We start from the raw sequence: 18,589 nt of genomic DNA, 5'->3' as shown, positions 1-18,589 counted from the left end.
CTTATCCAGACCTGAAAGGGTTTTATGGCCACAAAGACCTAAAAAACAAGTTTTCTAGCCCAGTGTCGTTCACCCTGGCAATGTGATTACACAATTTTGAGGGCAGAGCTTCTGAAAGAGCACTGAATGGAGGGATGCATTTGTTTTACTATCGATTTCAAGTATCAAGTCATTTTCCAGAATCGTATAGGGCGCCTTTAAACAATGTCTGGGCCATCAGGCAGTGCATTCATAACCCATTTGTATGATAACGCTGTGATGTAGCTTTTACCTATCACCACCACTGTTAACAATTCTGAATCAGGAAGTTTATATAGAACAGAGCATTTCACTGCAACCCACTTTGAATTACTTTGTTTACATCTTAACCCTTTAATTATAAAGAAATGTAGAAAAATTCCCCTTTAAAGCTTTTTTGTAGTTATGTCCTGTTAAATCATCTTTTCTGTATGGTGCCATATTCTTCTATTCTCATGCTTAGTGTCATATTTCTAAGCAATAAGGGGAGGCTAAGGTTTCTTTACTGAAGAGAATGACTATTTAGAACAATGAACACTCAAAGAACCCTTTGCATGATTAAAAAGTTCTTTAGATTGAGGGAGAATGTGCTGTAGATGGTCCTATGTAGAACCTTTTTGAAAAGGGTTCTGCTATTGTTACGATGTCAAGCTTGTGACAGTAGAAGAACCCATTTTGGTGCACATTCTCCAACGATCTGAAGAACACTTCCACGATTCAAATAACCCTTTAATAATGCAAAGGGTTCTTTGGGAGTGTCCATGTTCTTAATAGAACCATTTTCTTTACTAAATAACTCTCGAAGAACCATCTTTTTTAAAAGTGTAATTTTAGGTACATTAGGTACACTGTTTCAAAGAAAATAGTCCTTTCTGCAGTCACTGGGAAACATTCAAATGCTCATTATTATGATCAAAAAAACAACAGAGCGAAAAAAATTGGCTGCAACAGCAAGTAATGTCTGTTCATCAGCTAAACGTTACAGCCTGCAAAAAGGAGACCAATCAGCTACAGGACGATTCATTTAATACATTTAAAAAGTCAAACATTTCTGTATATAAACAAAGTCACACAAGCTAAAGGAAAAGCCTGTATCTCTAGCAGCTGCTCGACACTCACAACGAACAGCTCAGAACAGGAACATTTCTATACTAGCAGAGACTCACTTTAGGCAAGCGATACTGAATGGCACACTGTATATACTATAATGTGTGCACTATAAGTGACTTTTTTCAATGAAAATTCTTTAGGGGTCCCAGGGGAGGCTGGTGCTCTAACTGTGGGACAAAGCATCCTCACTGCGGTTTCTCGGCGAGAGCAGCCTCGTCCCGCGCACGCTGTGCCTCCTCTCTCCACCGGGCTTTTTTCTCCATGTTCCTGGTGGTCAGGTTGTCATTGCGGCTCGCAGCCTGCAGGGACAAAAATATTTTTAAACAAGAGGACAAGCAATAACACTTATTCTAATTAGGAATGTCTCAGTTTGAGCTATGATTGATATTGAGACCAATCCATGCATATTTTAATGCATCTGTGTCAGCTATAATAAACGGGAGTTCCACCGAAATGTGCACATTTCTGTGAAATTAAATATTTAAGATGTAAACAAAGTCATTCAGAGTGGTTTGATGTAAAAAGCTTGGTTCTAGAGAAACTTGAACCCTCCCCCTCCACACACCGGCCCCCATTTCAGGACTGTAAATAAAATGTCTATATCTGTGTCTTGTTATCACCATCACTTTAAAAGAATCTGACTTTGTTTTTCTACAATGAACCATTTTACATCAAACCACTTTGAAAGGCTGTTTACGTCTCAACCAGTAAAATGTAAAATTTTGAAAAATAGGTGGTATTCCCCTTTAAGGCCTAATAGCGTTCTTTTCTTAAGGTTATTTTACCCCTTTAACACCATTGTTATAGAGGTGCATAAATAGACAGTTTTAACGTTTTTCCAAAGGTAACAAACAGTTTAAGTGTCTGCAGTGTGGAACTATTTTAAAGTGTAAATTATAAATAGTCCAAAAGCCACTTGAAATATCTGCAGTGCCAGTGTGTCAGCTGCAGAGCCCAGAATTGGAAGCATGTTAAATTCTCAAACAACTCCTATGGTGCAAAAAACTAGGACATCTCCAGTTTGAATGCCTCTATCCAAGATTTTAAATTAGCAGCAATAATCAGTTACATCTTTTCCGAGGATGACCATCCAAAGGCAGGCGATGAGGGTCAAGGCTATCATGACGTAACAGGCCTTAACACGGACTTTATTCCTGGCTGCGTCGATCATCTCAAATCTGGGGGGCACAGAAATGACTGGACTTAATGAACAGCATATACAAACCTGCTTTCAAGATGGGAGACTCAACAACTGTTAATTAATCAGTAGCCAATGAACTGAAATCACTAGAGTAATTGGGCACTTTAATCCAGTAAGAAGTGGCTGAAGTGGCTAAATCTCTAGAGAGCATGACACCACTGGTGAAGAGGAGTGTACTATACAGTAAGAGCATGTTTTTCTAGTTAGGACTGATATCTGTGCATGCAGTCTTGTTGATTGTTGCTGTTAAATTTCATATCTCTGAAGTAGCTTTAAGCATCATTTCAGAAATAGTACCTTTAACTTTTAATGTACAGACGATTTCTCTTGAATGGCATAAAAAAATATTTATAAAGTTTCAATATGATACAGCTAGTAGCAAACCATGACTGTTGTGGTCCAAACTGTCCTTTTGTACAACTCCTGAAGTCCTAACCAATGGGAGAGCTCCCTTGTCTGTATCTCCCTAAATACTACAGAGAAAAAACATCTGATTTAATAATTTTCCGTTAGGCATTTCAAGATTTTAACCTGTTTGTTTCCAGCCAGAGTTTACATACAACAAGAATGATAATTCTGTTAACTAGCACAAAAAAAAAACAAGTTTCTAAACATCTGGACTCCTTATATCGATAATGTGTAAGCAAGGTCCTGCATCCCATCATTAGCAATGTATGTAGATGTGTATATGTGCCACATCTGGTTTGTATTAAACCATCAGAAACTTGACGTTCTTTGATGTCACCCCAGATATCAGCAATTACGCCAATTAACTGTACAGCCATGGAGACTAGGCCTTGTTTGAACTTCAGAACAGAAGCTCCGTGTGCTTGGCCCGTGAGCAGACGCCACGTAACATAACTTCATAAACTCACGGTATAGACCAATGAGAATAAGAGAGTGGCACGGTGTGAGGTCTTTGAGATCATCCAGCCTGTAAACAGGAAGAAGCCACTTACGACACGTGCTCTGGGATCTGTTCTTTGGTTTTGAAGCGTCCAGACCAGACGAGAATCCTCTTGTCCATCTCTGATGGCCGGTAGCCTGGCAGTTTGAACCCAGGTCGCTGTGCTATTAGTGAAATCAAGGGAAATGAGGAAGACAGAGTCACTGATGACGTTAATGATGCTCCAGCTTTAGCTCAAGACTTAGGCCCCCCTCAAATGATAATATTTTGCTTCACATGCTCTGGCCATGAGAGATTATTTGGGTGTAACCCCACTTCCCAAAGCCCATATCCTTGGGGACGAAACAAGCTGTGTTTATATACCCAGATTCTTATGGAGCAGCCTCATTTACTTCATTGGAGTACAACCACACATATGACAATGCATAGTCCTAATGCATACATGCAGAGGTAGACAAATATAAAAATGTGCACTGGCCAAAATTGAGCATGCGTGGTCAGTATTATAAAAAATGTTTATCATACATACACTGTATTTACAATTAACAAACACACTTCAGTAAACCAGTTAGATGTTGCTTTGAAAAAAGAAATATTTATTAACAACTTTACATTAATAAGAACATTGCTGTTGTGGTGACTTTGGTGGTCTACCCGGCCGAGCAGGGGGCCCCCCCAACATCATCCGATCTGGGTTATTTCATTAGACACTGTTTAGCTACAGCTGTGATAGCCTTAGATGAACCCCAGCTTATTAATTTAAGACCTTATTGCATAGAGTTATATTACTAAACTTTAGCCGATGGAACAGCATCTATGATGCCAGGACCACCACGGTCACCACACCTCCACTGTGATGGTTAAGGTGAATGGATTTGATGAAACTGATTAGATCTGGGTCTGACCAAACTGGTTTCTTAAAATAGAAGTGGCCCAGACTAGTTTAAAGCTCAGTATGACTTCGTGTGAACTATAAAATAATAACAAACCGCTACAGGCAGACATTTCAGACAACACCAGGTCTGGTATTTTCAAAGCAGGACTGATTTCGGACCAGATTCCCCTGTATTTATGACAGTCATTGTCACAAATACTGATTCTAGATTAGCACTCCTACTGTTGGTGTGGATTGTGAATACAGTCCCTGTTGTCTAAAGTGCATGCCCACAGTATCTGTTCATTTTTATAGTTCACAATAAGTCATACTGTGTCTTAAATCATGTCAGTAATTTCTGAGTGACCTGGATGTGGTTTGAGTGGGCTGAAAGAATTTTGGGGATGTATTTTTATAGAAAAGATTCTGGCTATTTGGGTGATGATGATTGAGTTTCAGTGTCTGTTAGCAATGTAAGCCTTGCTGCTACAGCTCTAAATTAAAGAAGCAATATTGGGACTCAATGACAATCAATCAATGACATCTGGGTTAAGTGGAAAATTGTGTTAAACTGCATAAATCAAAGTAACATTATTAATAAAAAAAGGTAATTGTTATGTCTTAAGATGTATTTTTCTATAACCCATGTGAATTGAATTTAAAGACATGATTGTGGTCTGGTACTGCTCCCTTTTTTGCTTTTCTGTTTTTGTTTCTATTCTGTTGTTGATGTTGCCCGGTTCTGGGTTGGCCCACACTCTATGTGGGATGTCAGTTTGATCATGCTTTGAGATGATCACTGTCAAAAACATTATTTAAATGACTTTAACAAGGCCTTGACCAATGAGCAGTCGCTGCTCGGGGTGCTCCAATCTTGCGACAGAAACCACGTGGCTGTGGCAGTTTGAGCTTCTGAAATGCTTCTTGTTCCCTCTGTATTTTGTTACATTATTAATCTAGTAGTGTTTTTAATCACTGTGTTTTAGACCAGCACTGCTGTGTTGAACTAAAAAGTTGCCTTAATCTCTGTAGATCTGTTTTCAAGCTAGTTGCCTTTTAATACTGACTTCATAAGATTTGTGGCCTGCATATTCACTATTTAAATTATTCTCAAATTAATCTCAACTAAGACTTAAACTGCAAGACTTGGTTACCTCTTGTTTTCCCCTGTTTTACACTAAGGGAGTTAGGGAAGAGGTTTGTATTGTCTTTGTTTTGGATTGGGAAAGAAAGTATGGGGGGGGGGTAGTTCTGATTTGTGTTTGTTGTTTTGGCCTTGGGCCACCCTAAAGCCCACCCTGAAGCCAATTACGGTAGTTACTTTGTTTAACATCTATCATGTAAACTAGAAAGACAACGGCTATGAAAAGTCAAGGAACTAAAAAAAAGAGAATACAAACTTTTTGGCTTTGATCTGACTTTGCTGTTTCTAGATAATGAGGTTTACCAAAAACCAAAAAGGTTGTAACATTATACATATTTTAAATTCTCCTATTGATCTATCTTACAGTAAGAAACAGCCTGATTGACCTATTTATATACATTTCTTGCAAAGTGTTTTTACATATTTTTAATGAAGTCTTTAAAAAGCTTTATATTAGTTATATTAATATTAATTAATAAATTATATTATTTCATTGTCCAATAAAGTGATTTGGAATCTTATGCATTAGGGATGCATGATGATTATGGGAAGTCATACTGGTATCTGTAAGTATTTGTTAAGTCTGTTTTTTGTGTTTGGCCTTTTCTTAAAACTCTGATTGCTAATATAATCGAATGAAATTGTTAAGTATAAGTGTTAAGTATAAGTATAGTTGTTAATAAGTTAAGTGTACTAACCATGTGCCGGCACAGATTCCCCCTCGTGCGGTTTACTGCACAGCTGCCTCCTGCTCGCTGTGTTCAGGGCGTATCTCCGCCATTGCCCTAGAGGGGAAACAAAAGAATAAACAGCTTAAATGTACAGGCCGACATCGAGACCTAGCAATTAGGCCCTGTAGCTCAGAAAGAGGCATTCTATATGGTGGACAATAGTGTCTAGTTCACACAGTGACGTTAAACGTTGCGCAACATGGCATTTGAACGTAGTTTTGATGAGTCACAGTGATGCTGTGATTTTTGGCACACTGTGTGCTGGGTACAAGTGGAAAAATCTTGAGAAGAACATGTTTATCTTACCCACGTCTTCATGTCATCACTGTCATGTCAAAACCTCATAACTCCTCATAAGTTTTCTGTAAAGCTACTATTTCACAGATACAAGGTTTTGTAATAACAGTGATGATATATGGCGACAGTAATGCTCTACTGATTCATTAAAGGGGAGATTCGGATGGCTACTTTGGTTATTATGTTAATGAAAACATTAAACGTAATTAAAAGGTAAACTTACAAATATGCAAATATCATATACTTACATACAATACAGTGATTGATTTGACTTTGACTCTGTACTCCAACTTATTGGATATGAAATGAAAAAATGACTGTAAGGTAAAGTATTTAGCATTATTATATTCAAATTTTTCATCTCATAATGGCCTGCTTTGGTCCTCATGTTGGAAGACAACAGCAACATGCGCCGAATGCCAAAGCTGCACCTAAAATGACCTCTGGACCATTTTTTGGCTCTCATGCTTTATCTAATGATGCAATTACGCATGGGTAGACATGAAACAAATGAGCACCAGTCATCCAATTACAGTGATGAAATGGAGGACTATGTATAAAAAGGGCTGTCACTACTGTATGAATCATCCAGTACGGATATAAAAACTCTTAAATCAAATCTGACATTCTACACTTTGACCTCATAATCCAGTGCGCTGGAGTACAGAACCCAATTAGAAAAAACGCTGACAATATATGATGGCCTGAAGAGTTTATGTATTTATATGTATATATATATATATATATATATACGTTCACTGTATATACACACATCACACCCACTGTAATCACAATAAATACAGAATAAAACCAAGAAAAAGTCCACAAGTCTATGATGACTATGATGGACTAACGTCTACCTACAAAGCAGTCAGTGAGATCATGCACTGATAAGCCAGCCATAACATTACAGCCACCACCTTTTATCTACACTCACTGTCCATTTTCTCAGCTCCATTTACCATACAGGTGCACTTTGTAGTTCTAGTTACAGACTGTAGTCCATCTGTTTGTCTGCATACTTTGTTAGCCCCCTTTCAGCACTGCACTCATTCTCAACACTGTAGTAACACTGTCGTGGTGATGCCGTGTTAGTGTGTGTTGTGCTGGTACAAGTGGATCAGACACAGCGGTGCTCCTGGAGTTTTGAACTCAACCTGTGTCCACTCACTGTGCACTCTATTAATAAACACGCCTAACTTGTTGGTCCACCTTGTAGATGTAAAGTCAGAGATGATAGCTCATCTGTTTCTGCACAGTTTGTGTTGGTCAATCTCTAGTCCTTCATCAGTGGTCACAAGACGGCGTCGGCTGGATATGGTTGGTGGACTATTCTCAGTACCGCAGTGACACTGAGGTGTTTAAAAACTCTGATCCACTCGTACCAGCACAACACACAAACACACCACCACCATGTCAGTGTCACTGCAGCGCTGAGAATGATCCACCACCCAAATAATACCTGCTCTGTGGTGGTCCAGTGGGGGTCCTGATCACTAAAGAGCAAGGTGAAAGTGGGCTAACAAAGTATGCAGAGAAACCAATGGACTACAGTCTGTAATTGTAGAACTACAATGGTAAGTGGAGCTGAGAAAAATGGAAAACAAGTGTAAAAACAAGGAGGTGGCCTTAATGTTATGGTTGATCTGTGTATATCACATCCACTGTAATCGCAAAAAATACAGAATAAAACCGATTAAAAGTCTACAGAAGAATGCCAGTCTAGGATGACTATGCTGTACTAACATCTAGCAACAAGGCAATCAGTAAGATCAGTAAGATCATATGTTCTGCAAGTTCACACTTGTTGAATGAACTGCGTTGAACTATGTTGGTTGTGATGAGTCACAGTGATGTATATGATTTGGGACACTGTGCTGGGTACAGGTACACGTACAGGCATCATATAAGACAAATGTATGACCTGAAGAGCCTCATAAATGGCAATACGCTACTTTATTTATCTCTAAAAGCGAGGCTATGGTCATTTTGGCCTTGACCTTAACAACAACAACAATCACAATACAAACATAGGCGAGTGGCAAAGCAATATAAAACACACAACAAATACAATGATGAAGAAAATAAATGCATGGAGAAAATACGTTTAGGGAGGTGTGGTTGTTTACCACATGAAATCGGGATGTAATCACTCGATCACTATCAATAAAACCATACGCAACATGTATAAAGCGCAGCAGTGGGAGTATTATTGATGTTATAAAATGAAACGAGGCTGAGGTTGGCTCCCCTATTCGCCAGCTTTTTTAAGAGAATTTTCCGTTCCACCTTAAAAGGTGCAGCTGATACGTTCTGGTCCCTTAAAATGGTACCGCGGCCATGTTATGTCACCTAAACCATTTAAGGTGGAACGGAAAATTCCAATAAGCAACTGGCAAATGAAAACAACTTCAGCTTTGTCAAACCTAAACTTGACTTTCGAAGCTAAAAGCATCTGTCATATCTCTCATATCTATCATGCTGTCCCTGTTACTATGATAATGTTCAGGTTAGACAGTTTAATCCTGGAGCTGTAAATTAAGTTAACGGTAGCTGGCAGAGGCAACGTTAATCTGACAAAGTTAACAAGCAAAGCTGTTCTCAAAACTAATACGAAGCACCTCAGTACTCACCAACAAACGTACCCAAAGCGGTACGACTTCGGCCGACTGCCTGAAAGAACATGTCTTGTGAAGATATAACAACTGTAGGAGAAGACAATCTGACTGTTAATCCATAAACACCTGCACAGAAATGAGAAAGCTGCTGTAAGGTTTGGGAAAGTCACCCAGCCACAGCACAGCCTGGCAGTGTTGGTGCCAGTGCAGCGTTCACTACCTCCCGCGTTTCTTCTTTACATACAATGTTTTCCCTTTGAGAAGCAGCCTTTCGTAACCGTGTGCAAGACCCTGAGCGTGTCTCGAAACGACCACTAGTTTCCTACGTGCTATTCCTAGATATACTGGATCATTTGGGTCAATAAAACCTCACTAAAATGTTTTCATAGCTGTCTAGCTGTCAGGTCTCAGTATTTTTGCCTTTGCTGCTGTTTCACGGCCGACAATGTGAAGTTTTCACATTCTCAAAATAAAGTTTGTTTCACTAAATTCCTGTGCGCTATGAAGGTAAGAATAAAACATCAAGGTTATGCCTATGTGTAAATGAGCTTTGCTCTTAATGGCTGTCCTGTATTGTGCCTCATTTAAAAAGCAGCCCAGACTGAAACACTCCTTATATCTTCAGCGTGAGTGGGCGGGGCTAAACTGCTGCAGGCTGAATAGGTGGATATGCAAATGTGTTGTTTTTTGTGATATCACAAAATGAAAGAACTGGAAATGCAGTTTTTCCAGCTTAGTTTCCAAAAATGGGCTGTATGGATTTGGGAGTGAATTGTGCATTTCTGAATTTGAGCAATATTTACATTGTCTGTGAAACATTTTTATTTAAAAACAGTGTTGGACATTCAGACATTTACATCAATACTAAATGCAGACACTTGTGATTGTCAAGACATTTGTATACAGCTGTCCCGAGGCTATGAAGGAGAGCGTTCTGCCAAATGTTTAAGTTGTTGACAACAGGTTTTTAAAACTCTGTTAGGAGAAAGCCTAAATTAGAGGACTGGTTTGTGTGCTGAGATTTAAAAAGCCTACCAAAAACGCCAAAAAAACATTTAAATGGTGTAGATATACAGTAGAAAATCCCCCTAAAAGTAGCGTTAAGTTTGATACAGCTTAAGTCAAATCCAAGGGAACAACGTGCATTTTATAAAGTGCTGCTGTAGAAATATCACTATTAAAACGGTTCTATATAGCACCAAAAAGGGTTCTTCTATTGTAATAAGCTTGACATCGCAACAACAGCAGAACCCTTTTTGGTGCTATATAGAACCGTCTTCTAAAAGGTTCTGTATAGAACCCTATAAGCTACAACACATTCTCCATCAGTCTGAAGAACCATTTCACCATGCAAAGAACCAATTAAGCATGAAATGGATCTATATAGAACTCATGGTTTTAAAATAGAACAATTCTCTTTACACAGGAACCCTTGAAGAACCGTCTTACCAACTAACCTTTAATGGTTTTCAGTCAAAAACACTTTGCAACGACTGTTCGCACTGAATGTACCCTATAAAGAGTCCATAAACACCGCCCGTTTAGAACACACGAGTACATAAGAGCATTAAAAACATTCAACACAAAAATAAAAGCACCAAATGTATATAACATGTATTCTTTTGTTAACACTTACGTACAATTACAACTTAAGTAGATATTCAGGCGCGTGTTTGTATTGTTTTTATACTGAATTACATGTCATTTTGGGTTTAATAAACTCCGACTTTCCTGTTTCTGTTAATACAGAATTCAGTAATGACTCCAGTCTTCTTAATCAACACACGAGTCATAGAGAAAATCAACGCTTCTCTGAAACAGTCTACATTTATAGGTATTATAACTCGGGCACTTACGGACAGGCTTTCTGTGAGGACCTCTCAGTCCAGCATGGCTGCGCCCGGCGGGACTCTGAACTGTGAGGACTTTTCAATGTTTCAGGTAAAAAATGAAGAAAGTAAAAACTGCTCCGAAAACGACAAACACACTCTCTAAAGCGCAGAGCCGCGTGTGTGAGTTCGTGACCGCGCTGTCAGAACGAATGTAAAGTCAGTGAGCTGGTAAATTCAGGTTGAGTTACAGTGTGCATATGAGAGAAGTTCAGACATTCAGACTGCTGCTCATTTCTTGTCTTTCTAGCTCCTCACTTTTTAGATCTATTTACATTTGCTTGCACATTTTTGTGCTTTTACATAGAAATCGTGACTAATAAACAAGTACTTGAAGTAATAGATGGCCATTGTAAGCCATGCTAAGGCACTGTGTACTTGTCTTTAAAGGGCTCATATCTTACATTTTTCATAATTTATTTTTTCCTCCTGTGGTCCATTTTTGACGTTTGTGTGGTTTTATGTAGCAAAAAATAGTCACAATTTGTTTTTACATGACAATTTTCTGACCTCTTCTTATTCCTTAGAATTAAAGTCAGTGTGAATTGGAAATTATAATGTATTTTTCTTTAATATATTGACATATTTCTGAGTGAAGCATGCCATCAGAGAGGGTCTTGGAGCTAGTTTTCACTCCCTGATTGATGCAAGTGGAAGGTGGAAGATGATTTATTGGTTAATATTGCTTTTTTCCACCCACTGATGCACAGTGACATAATTAAAAATAAGAAGACATTTCTGAGGCACACAAAGTAAGGTAAAAAAAAAGTCAAGGTTATGCCTACATGTAAATGAGCTTTGTTCTTAGGCTGTCCTGTATTGTGCCTCATTGAAAGAGCCTTATATCTTCAGTGTGAATGGGTGGAGCCAAACTGCTCTAGGCTGAATAGGTGAAAAATGTGTTGGTTTTTGTGACATCAAAAAATGCATGAATTCGAAATGGGCTGTTTTTGCAGCTCATTTTCTAAATATGGACTTTTGTAAATATGGAATTTTATTTTACAGGCTTTGAAATCTCTGTTAGGAGTCAGGAAAAAATTAAACCAGAAAGGCAAATATAGAAATGTGAGAATGCCACCAAAAAAAAGTTTAGTATTGTGTGTTGTTATTCATAATGGTCATAAAAAAGCAGCATGATCCTTTGTGTCTTTCTCTTTCTGTCTTGCAGGAGGTGCTAAAAGCGATGCGCACCATTGACGACCGGATTGTCCATGCGCTCAACACCACTGTGCCCACTGCATCCTTCTCAGGCAAAGTGGACGCTTCTCAGACCTGCAAAGAGCTCTATGAGTCTGTCAGTGTTACCTAAATTTGTTTCATTAAGCTAAAATGGTTACTGTACGTACTTAAAAATGATGGTTCTTCAAGGGTTCTTTAGCAAAGAACCATGAACATTCAAAGAACCCTTTGCATGATTAAAGGGTTTTTTGCATCATGAACATCTTCAGATTGATGGAGTATGTGTTGTAGATGGTTCTTTATAGAAGCTTTTTGAAAAGGGTTTTCTATTGTATCAAGCCTTACAAAAAGGTTCTATATAGATCCATCTACAGCACATTCTCCATTAATCTGAAGAACACTCTCACGATGCAAAGAACCCTTTAATCATGCAACATAACATTCTTTGAATGTTAATGGTTCTGTATAGAACAATTTTCATTATTAGAGAACCCTTTAAGAACTGTCATTTTAAGTGCGTACACCGTTCCATTAGACAGATTTATATGATACTGTCTGTTTGCTTACATGAGTGACATTCTTGTATTTTTTGCATTGTTCATGTTTTGCCAGCTGTTGGAGGCCCATCTCAGTAGAGACAAGGCAATAAAGGCATGTATTACAGAAACCTCAGCTGCCGTCGCGCAGTTACGTGAAGAGAGGGCGAAGGACACTGACAACCTGTCCATCATCAAGCAACTCAGGAAAGAGCAAACCAAGGTAATGCCTTTACATGCCACTAAGGGGCAGTAAACTTTAAACTATCATGTTTCATCACATTAAACTGGGGAAAGGTCACAGTGCAGACTTCTAACTCAGAGAACGTCAAATAAGATTCTAAAAGTACAGTATTTACTCACTTTAAGGGTCACTTAAAGATAGCCAGAGTTCATGAGTCGAGAACTAACTGTTTTGCTTGATGGGAGAAAATCTGAGTGACCAGGCAAGGATCATAGTTCATTGTGTAATTTAATAATAATAGTGTCTTATGACCCTTAACTCTGTTTTCTAACACACGTGAATCTTCTTGGCTTTGTGCTTGTCAGCAGCCTCAACTTTTTGGTCTGTTTTAGTGCAGATTTCTGAATGCTGCTTAGAACAGAATAAACAGAAAATACAATATTGACTACATATAAACTCTCAGCTTCAGTCATACACTACCCAAAACACCAAATTAATAATTAAAACTTTTTGTATTTTTTTTTATTGTGATATACCCTTAAAAGAATGGTTCTAAAAATCTAATTTACACAATTTTCCACTCATGTCAGATGTAGTTGATCAGCAAAAATGTTTCGTGTCCAAATTTTCTTTCTTTAGGTTAGCGGTATAAATACAATAATAATAAATATCTGTTAATCTTGACTTTCTGAGCTTATAAATAAAAACATCATCATGAATGCAGTGTAGCACTCTTATGCTTGCTTGACACATGCAAGTAAAGGGGAGTCAGATTCGGCACAACACCTATTGTCTACAATGGCTGATGGCACTGTCCAGCTACATGGTGACGTTTTGTTCATTTTGTAGTTCACAGTAAGTCATAAGGTAAAACACATAGACAAGTCTTTGCAACTTTAGCAAAGACCTGGAAGAGGTTTGAGCAGGTTGAGAAAGGTTTTGGGGTTGTATTAATTGAAACAATTTGGGTGACAATTGACTTTGTGTTTGTTAGCAGTGTTAACCATGTGGCTGCTGTGCTAAACAAAAATAAGGCAAAGTTTTGACGCTAAACGTGTCTCGGCTGATTGACTGTACATGGGTAAATGGTAAATAGTGTGAATTTGATTTTGATCCTTTAAATGCAGTAAAACCAATAATATTTTGCAGTGATTTAATTGAATGTATTCTTATTACTTTTGTTGTACCAATAATAAGACAATTCTAAATGACTGTAATTAAGGTGAGAGTTGGTCTCATGTAGAAACTAAATGTATGTTATTGAATCCTGCCTTCCACCCAGTGACAGCTGGGATAGGCTCCAGCACCCCACCGCGACGAAGGATAAGCGGTTTAGATGGTGTGTGTGTGTGTGTGTGTGTGAATTGTTTCATTGTTTCCAGTACTAAGAGTTAAATCGAAATTGAACCATTTCTTGAAATTTTCAGTAACCTTTTTTTGTGTTTGCTTTAGCTAAAACTCATGCAGTCTGAGCTGAACGTTGAAGAAGTCGTGAACGACCGCAGTTTGAAGGTAACAGTGCTGAAGTGCTGTGTATTTAGATTTGTGAACTGTTAACTTGGTCCTGTTCTTACCTTCTCTGAATGCCTCAGTCCTCACAGCCTTGTTTTTCTCTCGTTTCTCCTCAGGTTTTCAGTGAAAGGTGTCGAATCCACTACAACCCTCGGCAGTTCAAATGAATTCCTGTTTATCTTATGAAAGATGCGTAGCGTTCACACACAAATGACTATGGGTCACAGCTGGACGCAGGCCGGGACATTGCTGCCCCTCAGTGGCCCCTCGAAGCCCCCCTTCCCTGGTTAACTGTATTATACTGTGTTTCTACAGTAACGCAAGAAAACTGCTGTCCTCCTCGTTTGTCTTCAAACAGCTGTTGTACAAAATGGATTTTATAAACAATTGTTTTTCCAGTGGCCAACACGTGTCCATTGTTGTGGTGGGCTGGCTGCTTTTTAACATTCTCTAATTACAGGTGAGATGAGGTGAAGAGTGAGTGAGTGCGTGCTCTTGCTTAGGGACCTAATAAGAATTACTACTACTATGATAAGGACATTAGCTTTATCAAAGGTTATGCACATGTTCTTCAAAGTCATAGATCATCTCAAACTCAACCCAATCCCATTTCTTGTCTTTACCCTTACCCCTTGTTTTCAAGTGGAACTGAGTTACAAGGAGTAGTGGTTGAAATCTTCCCTACCAACTGGGACAACTGTCAAATAAAGAAGAACATTACTTCATTAACAGGCTACTAGTGGTGCTCTGTAGACGACCCTGCCAGTCTGCAGTGATAGCAGAGAAGGGTAAAGTTGAGCCTCGCTGCTGGGCTTTAGTTTAATTACTTAACTTAGTTTAATTCTTTGGTAATATGAAGCTGAAGTTAGCTACTCATTATCTTCTTGTTTGAATTTTTCTGCTTCACCTTAAATGGTGAAGCAGTTCTGACTGCCATTTAAAGTAGAACAGGAAATTTAGCTAGCTAGCTACTGAGACAACAACAAACTACTAGCAATTCTTAATGCTTGTTATGAAGAAAAGGCCCATAAAACTTAGAAATGACATTAAACTAAGATAATACAATGGTTGTTGTAATTTGTAAAGGAAAAAAAAAACTCATAACACTGCGTTTGAATTGTGCCTCTGAAAAAACTCTGTTTGGAGGGCCATGAAGTCCAAACACTTCGCCCTACCCCTCTATCTCAAAAATCGGGACTCTCTACTCCTAGACGTGAATGCACAAAACGGCATGCTAAGGGCTAAGTGGTAGGGGCACAGAGTGAAATGGGATTGGGCAAAATAAAGGTACTACAAATGACACTAGCGGTCACAAACCCTCCCACACATACAGATATATATATGAGTCAGTCTCACTTTAGATAACATTAGCCAGTTACTTCAAGCTTTCGTTCAAGCTGTGATGTGGGTGCTACTTCCATAAAGCTGTCATGGTGCACCTCCACAGTAATTGTATGACTGGACACATAAATATCGACACGATCCAAGTCAGTGTGCGTTTGTTTTTTGCAAGGTGATGAAAAATAAAAGTACACATCTCTTCCTGTCAGGCCATCAATGATAAACAGGGGATGCAGCAGTATGGAATTCTGTTTTTCACATTCATGTCTTTCAGTGGCAAAGCTGATACATACACATTTAGAATGTGTAGAAATGAAGACTTAATCTGCCTGCATTACAGAGAAATTCAATGCTTATATGTGTAGGGTTCTAAACATTCTGCTCTTCCAAAATACATTTTCTACAAATACATTACTGTGCAACAGTTAGACAGTTAAAACAGCCATTAAGTTTTTCCTTTTTTTAGCGTCAGGGGAAAAAAGCAGAATATAATATCAGATCATTCAGTATTTAGTGTGTCCACATGTTGCCTTTATTGCAGCTTCCATGCTCTTCAGGAGACTCACTTTCAGTTTTTCAAAGAAATCTGCAGGAGTATTTATCCACACCTCCAAAGTTCAGTCTTAGAAGTTGGTTTCATTTTCAGTTTCTGCTTCTTACAATCTAAGTAACCCCAAATGCATTCAGTGATGTTGAGGTTTGGACTGTGGGCCGGTCAGTCCATTGTTCTGAGAACACCAGCAGCTTTTCGTCTATTTTCTTTTCTCAGTATGGGCTTTTGAACGGCTACACATCCTTTCAGACCCATAGCATTAAGCTTGATTTTCTAATTTCTCCTCTCTCTAAAAGATGAAAGCTTTAAGTACTGTTTATCTGATGGTGACAGTTTTGGTGGTCTGCCAGGTCTTGCACAGTTGTTAGGAGTCTCATGTTTGTTTGGATCTATGAATCATTTTAATCAATGCCAGTTTTGGAAACTACTTTTTTCCACTCACTTTCCTTTGACTTTCCCCTCCTAATGCAAGGTTTTGACTGAAAATTACATAAATGAAGGGTGGTCACTGACATTTGCGCAATACTGTACATAATCAGATATCATTCATATCTAAACATGCTGCCTGATGCTACTGATTTTATTTTGAACCATTATCTGCCGATACCAATATGATTCAGATATTGTGCATCACTAATAATAGATGACAGTTTGAACAGAGATTAGAGATTCTGTTATAGCTGATTAAGTTTGGGTACATTTGTTTAATTTACATAATTTATAATTATGCAGTAATATTTACACATTTCCAGATTTATAATCAGGAACATTGGCTTATACGCTATTGAAAACTACAGTGGGATTGAACGTAGTAAGTCAGCCTTTATTTAGACTCGAAATAGGAAATATATTGAGAAAGAAATTTCACTTTCAATATGATTAAAGTACTGCAGCACTTCCAATACTTCCAATTCTGGGCAGCTCAGCTTTACCCATTTTTGCATTTTCACTAGTCTGCCATGTCTGCTTCAATTCATTACCATCTTTATTACCATCTCATCCGTCTGCATGAGCTTAGACTTATGACTGTACATTTCAGCCAAGTTTATTTATTATTTTTCTGTTGCCACTTCAAAAATATTGTCATATTTATTGTTAATTTGCTTAATGACATTTTTATTGTGTGGCTGAAAAATTTGTCTCGGCAAACTACAAAATGACCGTTTGTGCAGAAAACCAGAACAACATTGAACAGAAGCCTTTTTAAAACCATTTATCAGACACACTTTCTTGTATTTTAGCTTACGTCACTTTCATTACATGAACTTCATTCACGTTTGCGAGCGCCACAGTATTAACTAATTCCCTGCACACGTTACTCTCTTGTTCCCTTGAACCCTGTGGGGCCTTCTGCTTATTACCCTCTTCATGGTTTGGTAATGTGGGTGCGCTGATCTTCAGTCAAACGCGGTAATTATGTGTTATATAAGCAGCTGTGAATTGGAATGTTATGTGAACACCTGGATTCATCTCCAGTGGAAGGAGGTGAGTAAAGAAAGTCTGAATTGTCTTTTCATCTCTTTCCACCATCTAGATTTTCCACCCTTCAGTGCTGGTCATTTGTAGATTAAAATGTTGGTCATTGTACCTGCTTTTCTTTCATAAATGGCAAAGAATAGAAGCGGAACTCAAGTCACTGCAGGCCATTCAACATGAACTCTGCTTCCTTCCCAGTCTTAAGATGTTTTAAGAATTAATTAGTAGGAGTAAACCAGATTATTAATTAATTAGTAGGAGTAAACCAAATTATTAAATCTGAATCTTTACATTCTTAATCATTACCTTGATTATAAGCCATCTGTTTCCATATTTTCCATAAATGCAGTGATGTAACAAGCCACGTGCTTCCTCTAGTGTTTGGTAACATGTGGTGCGCATATCTCCAGTTATATATGGTAATGAGCTGTACTGCAGGTGAACTAGAATAACAAGTTCTCACTCTAGGTCTCTGTGGTGGTGAAAGGAACGTCATAATGTCTACAACACAAATATAACCAGTTTATTTACTATTCAAAACCACCAGTGAACCTACATGTGTCTTCAGAATTTTTGTGGGTACTGTATATATATATATATATATATATATATATATATATATATATATCGTAAAACAGTGTCTCAGTAACATCAGGCAGCACATTCATAACCATTTCATGTAATAGCTTCTTTTTTAATTATGCAGAAAATTTTCACGTATTGGAAAAAAATCATAATACAGAATGTGCGACCCAGAAGGATAGGCAGCTTAGACAATGTGTGCGTGTGTGCATTGAAATGTGCAGAAGTATGTTCTCTGTAGAGGATGTATTAACATAATTTTACTTAGAAAATCACCAAAACATGGAAGTTGACAGGGCAACCTAAACTTTTGCATATGACTGTAAGTCTATGGTTACTACGAGAAGTGGATAAAGTAGCTAAAAGCATTTTTTAATAAATATTGTGTTTAGTAAAAGCAACTTTGCAAAAAAACAAAAACACATGAGCAGGACTAA

The 18,589-nt window shown here is 38.1% G+C and overlaps 2 protein-coding genes across 2 annotated transcripts; one reads left to right on the top strand and one right to left on the bottom strand.

Moving 5' to 3' along the window:
- Window positions 1-1,027: 1,027 nt before the first annotated feature.
- fam162a (family with sequence similarity 162 member A) lies at window positions 1,028-9,130 on the bottom strand. The gene is made up of 5 exons (XM_036558929.1): window positions 8,916-9,130; window positions 5,953-6,039; window positions 3,289-3,400; window positions 2,198-2,306; window positions 1,028-1,427 (listed from the first exon to the last, which is right to left on the bottom strand). The coding sequence occupies exons 1-5, from the start codon at window positions 8,965-8,967 to the stop codon at window positions 1,314-1,316; spliced, it is 474 nt and encodes a 157-aa protein (XP_036414822.1). The 5' UTR covers window positions 8,968-9,130; the 3' UTR covers window positions 1,028-1,313.
- Window positions 9,131-10,765: 1,635 nt separating this feature from the next.
- On the top strand, window positions 10,766-15,687 carry ccdc58 (coiled-coil domain containing 58). The gene is made up of 5 exons (XM_036558862.1): window positions 10,766-10,841; window positions 11,958-12,083; window positions 12,581-12,727; window positions 14,141-14,200; window positions 14,317-15,687. Exons 1-5 carry the CDS (start codon window positions 10,791-10,793, stop codon window positions 14,365-14,367), a joined length of 435 nt encoding a protein of 144 aa, XP_036414755.1. The 5' UTR covers window positions 10,766-10,790; the 3' UTR covers window positions 14,368-15,687.
- Window positions 15,688-18,589: the final 2,902 nt, after the last annotated feature.

This window comes from Colossoma macropomum, unplaced genomic scaffold (assembly GCF_904425465.1).
Source record: "Colossoma macropomum unplaced genomic scaffold, Colossoma_macropomum, whole genome shotgun sequence".
Classification (NCBI taxonomy): Eukaryota; Metazoa; Chordata; class Actinopteri; order Characiformes; family Serrasalmidae; genus Colossoma; species Colossoma macropomum.
This window is presented reverse-complemented; position numbering and strand designations above follow the sequence as displayed.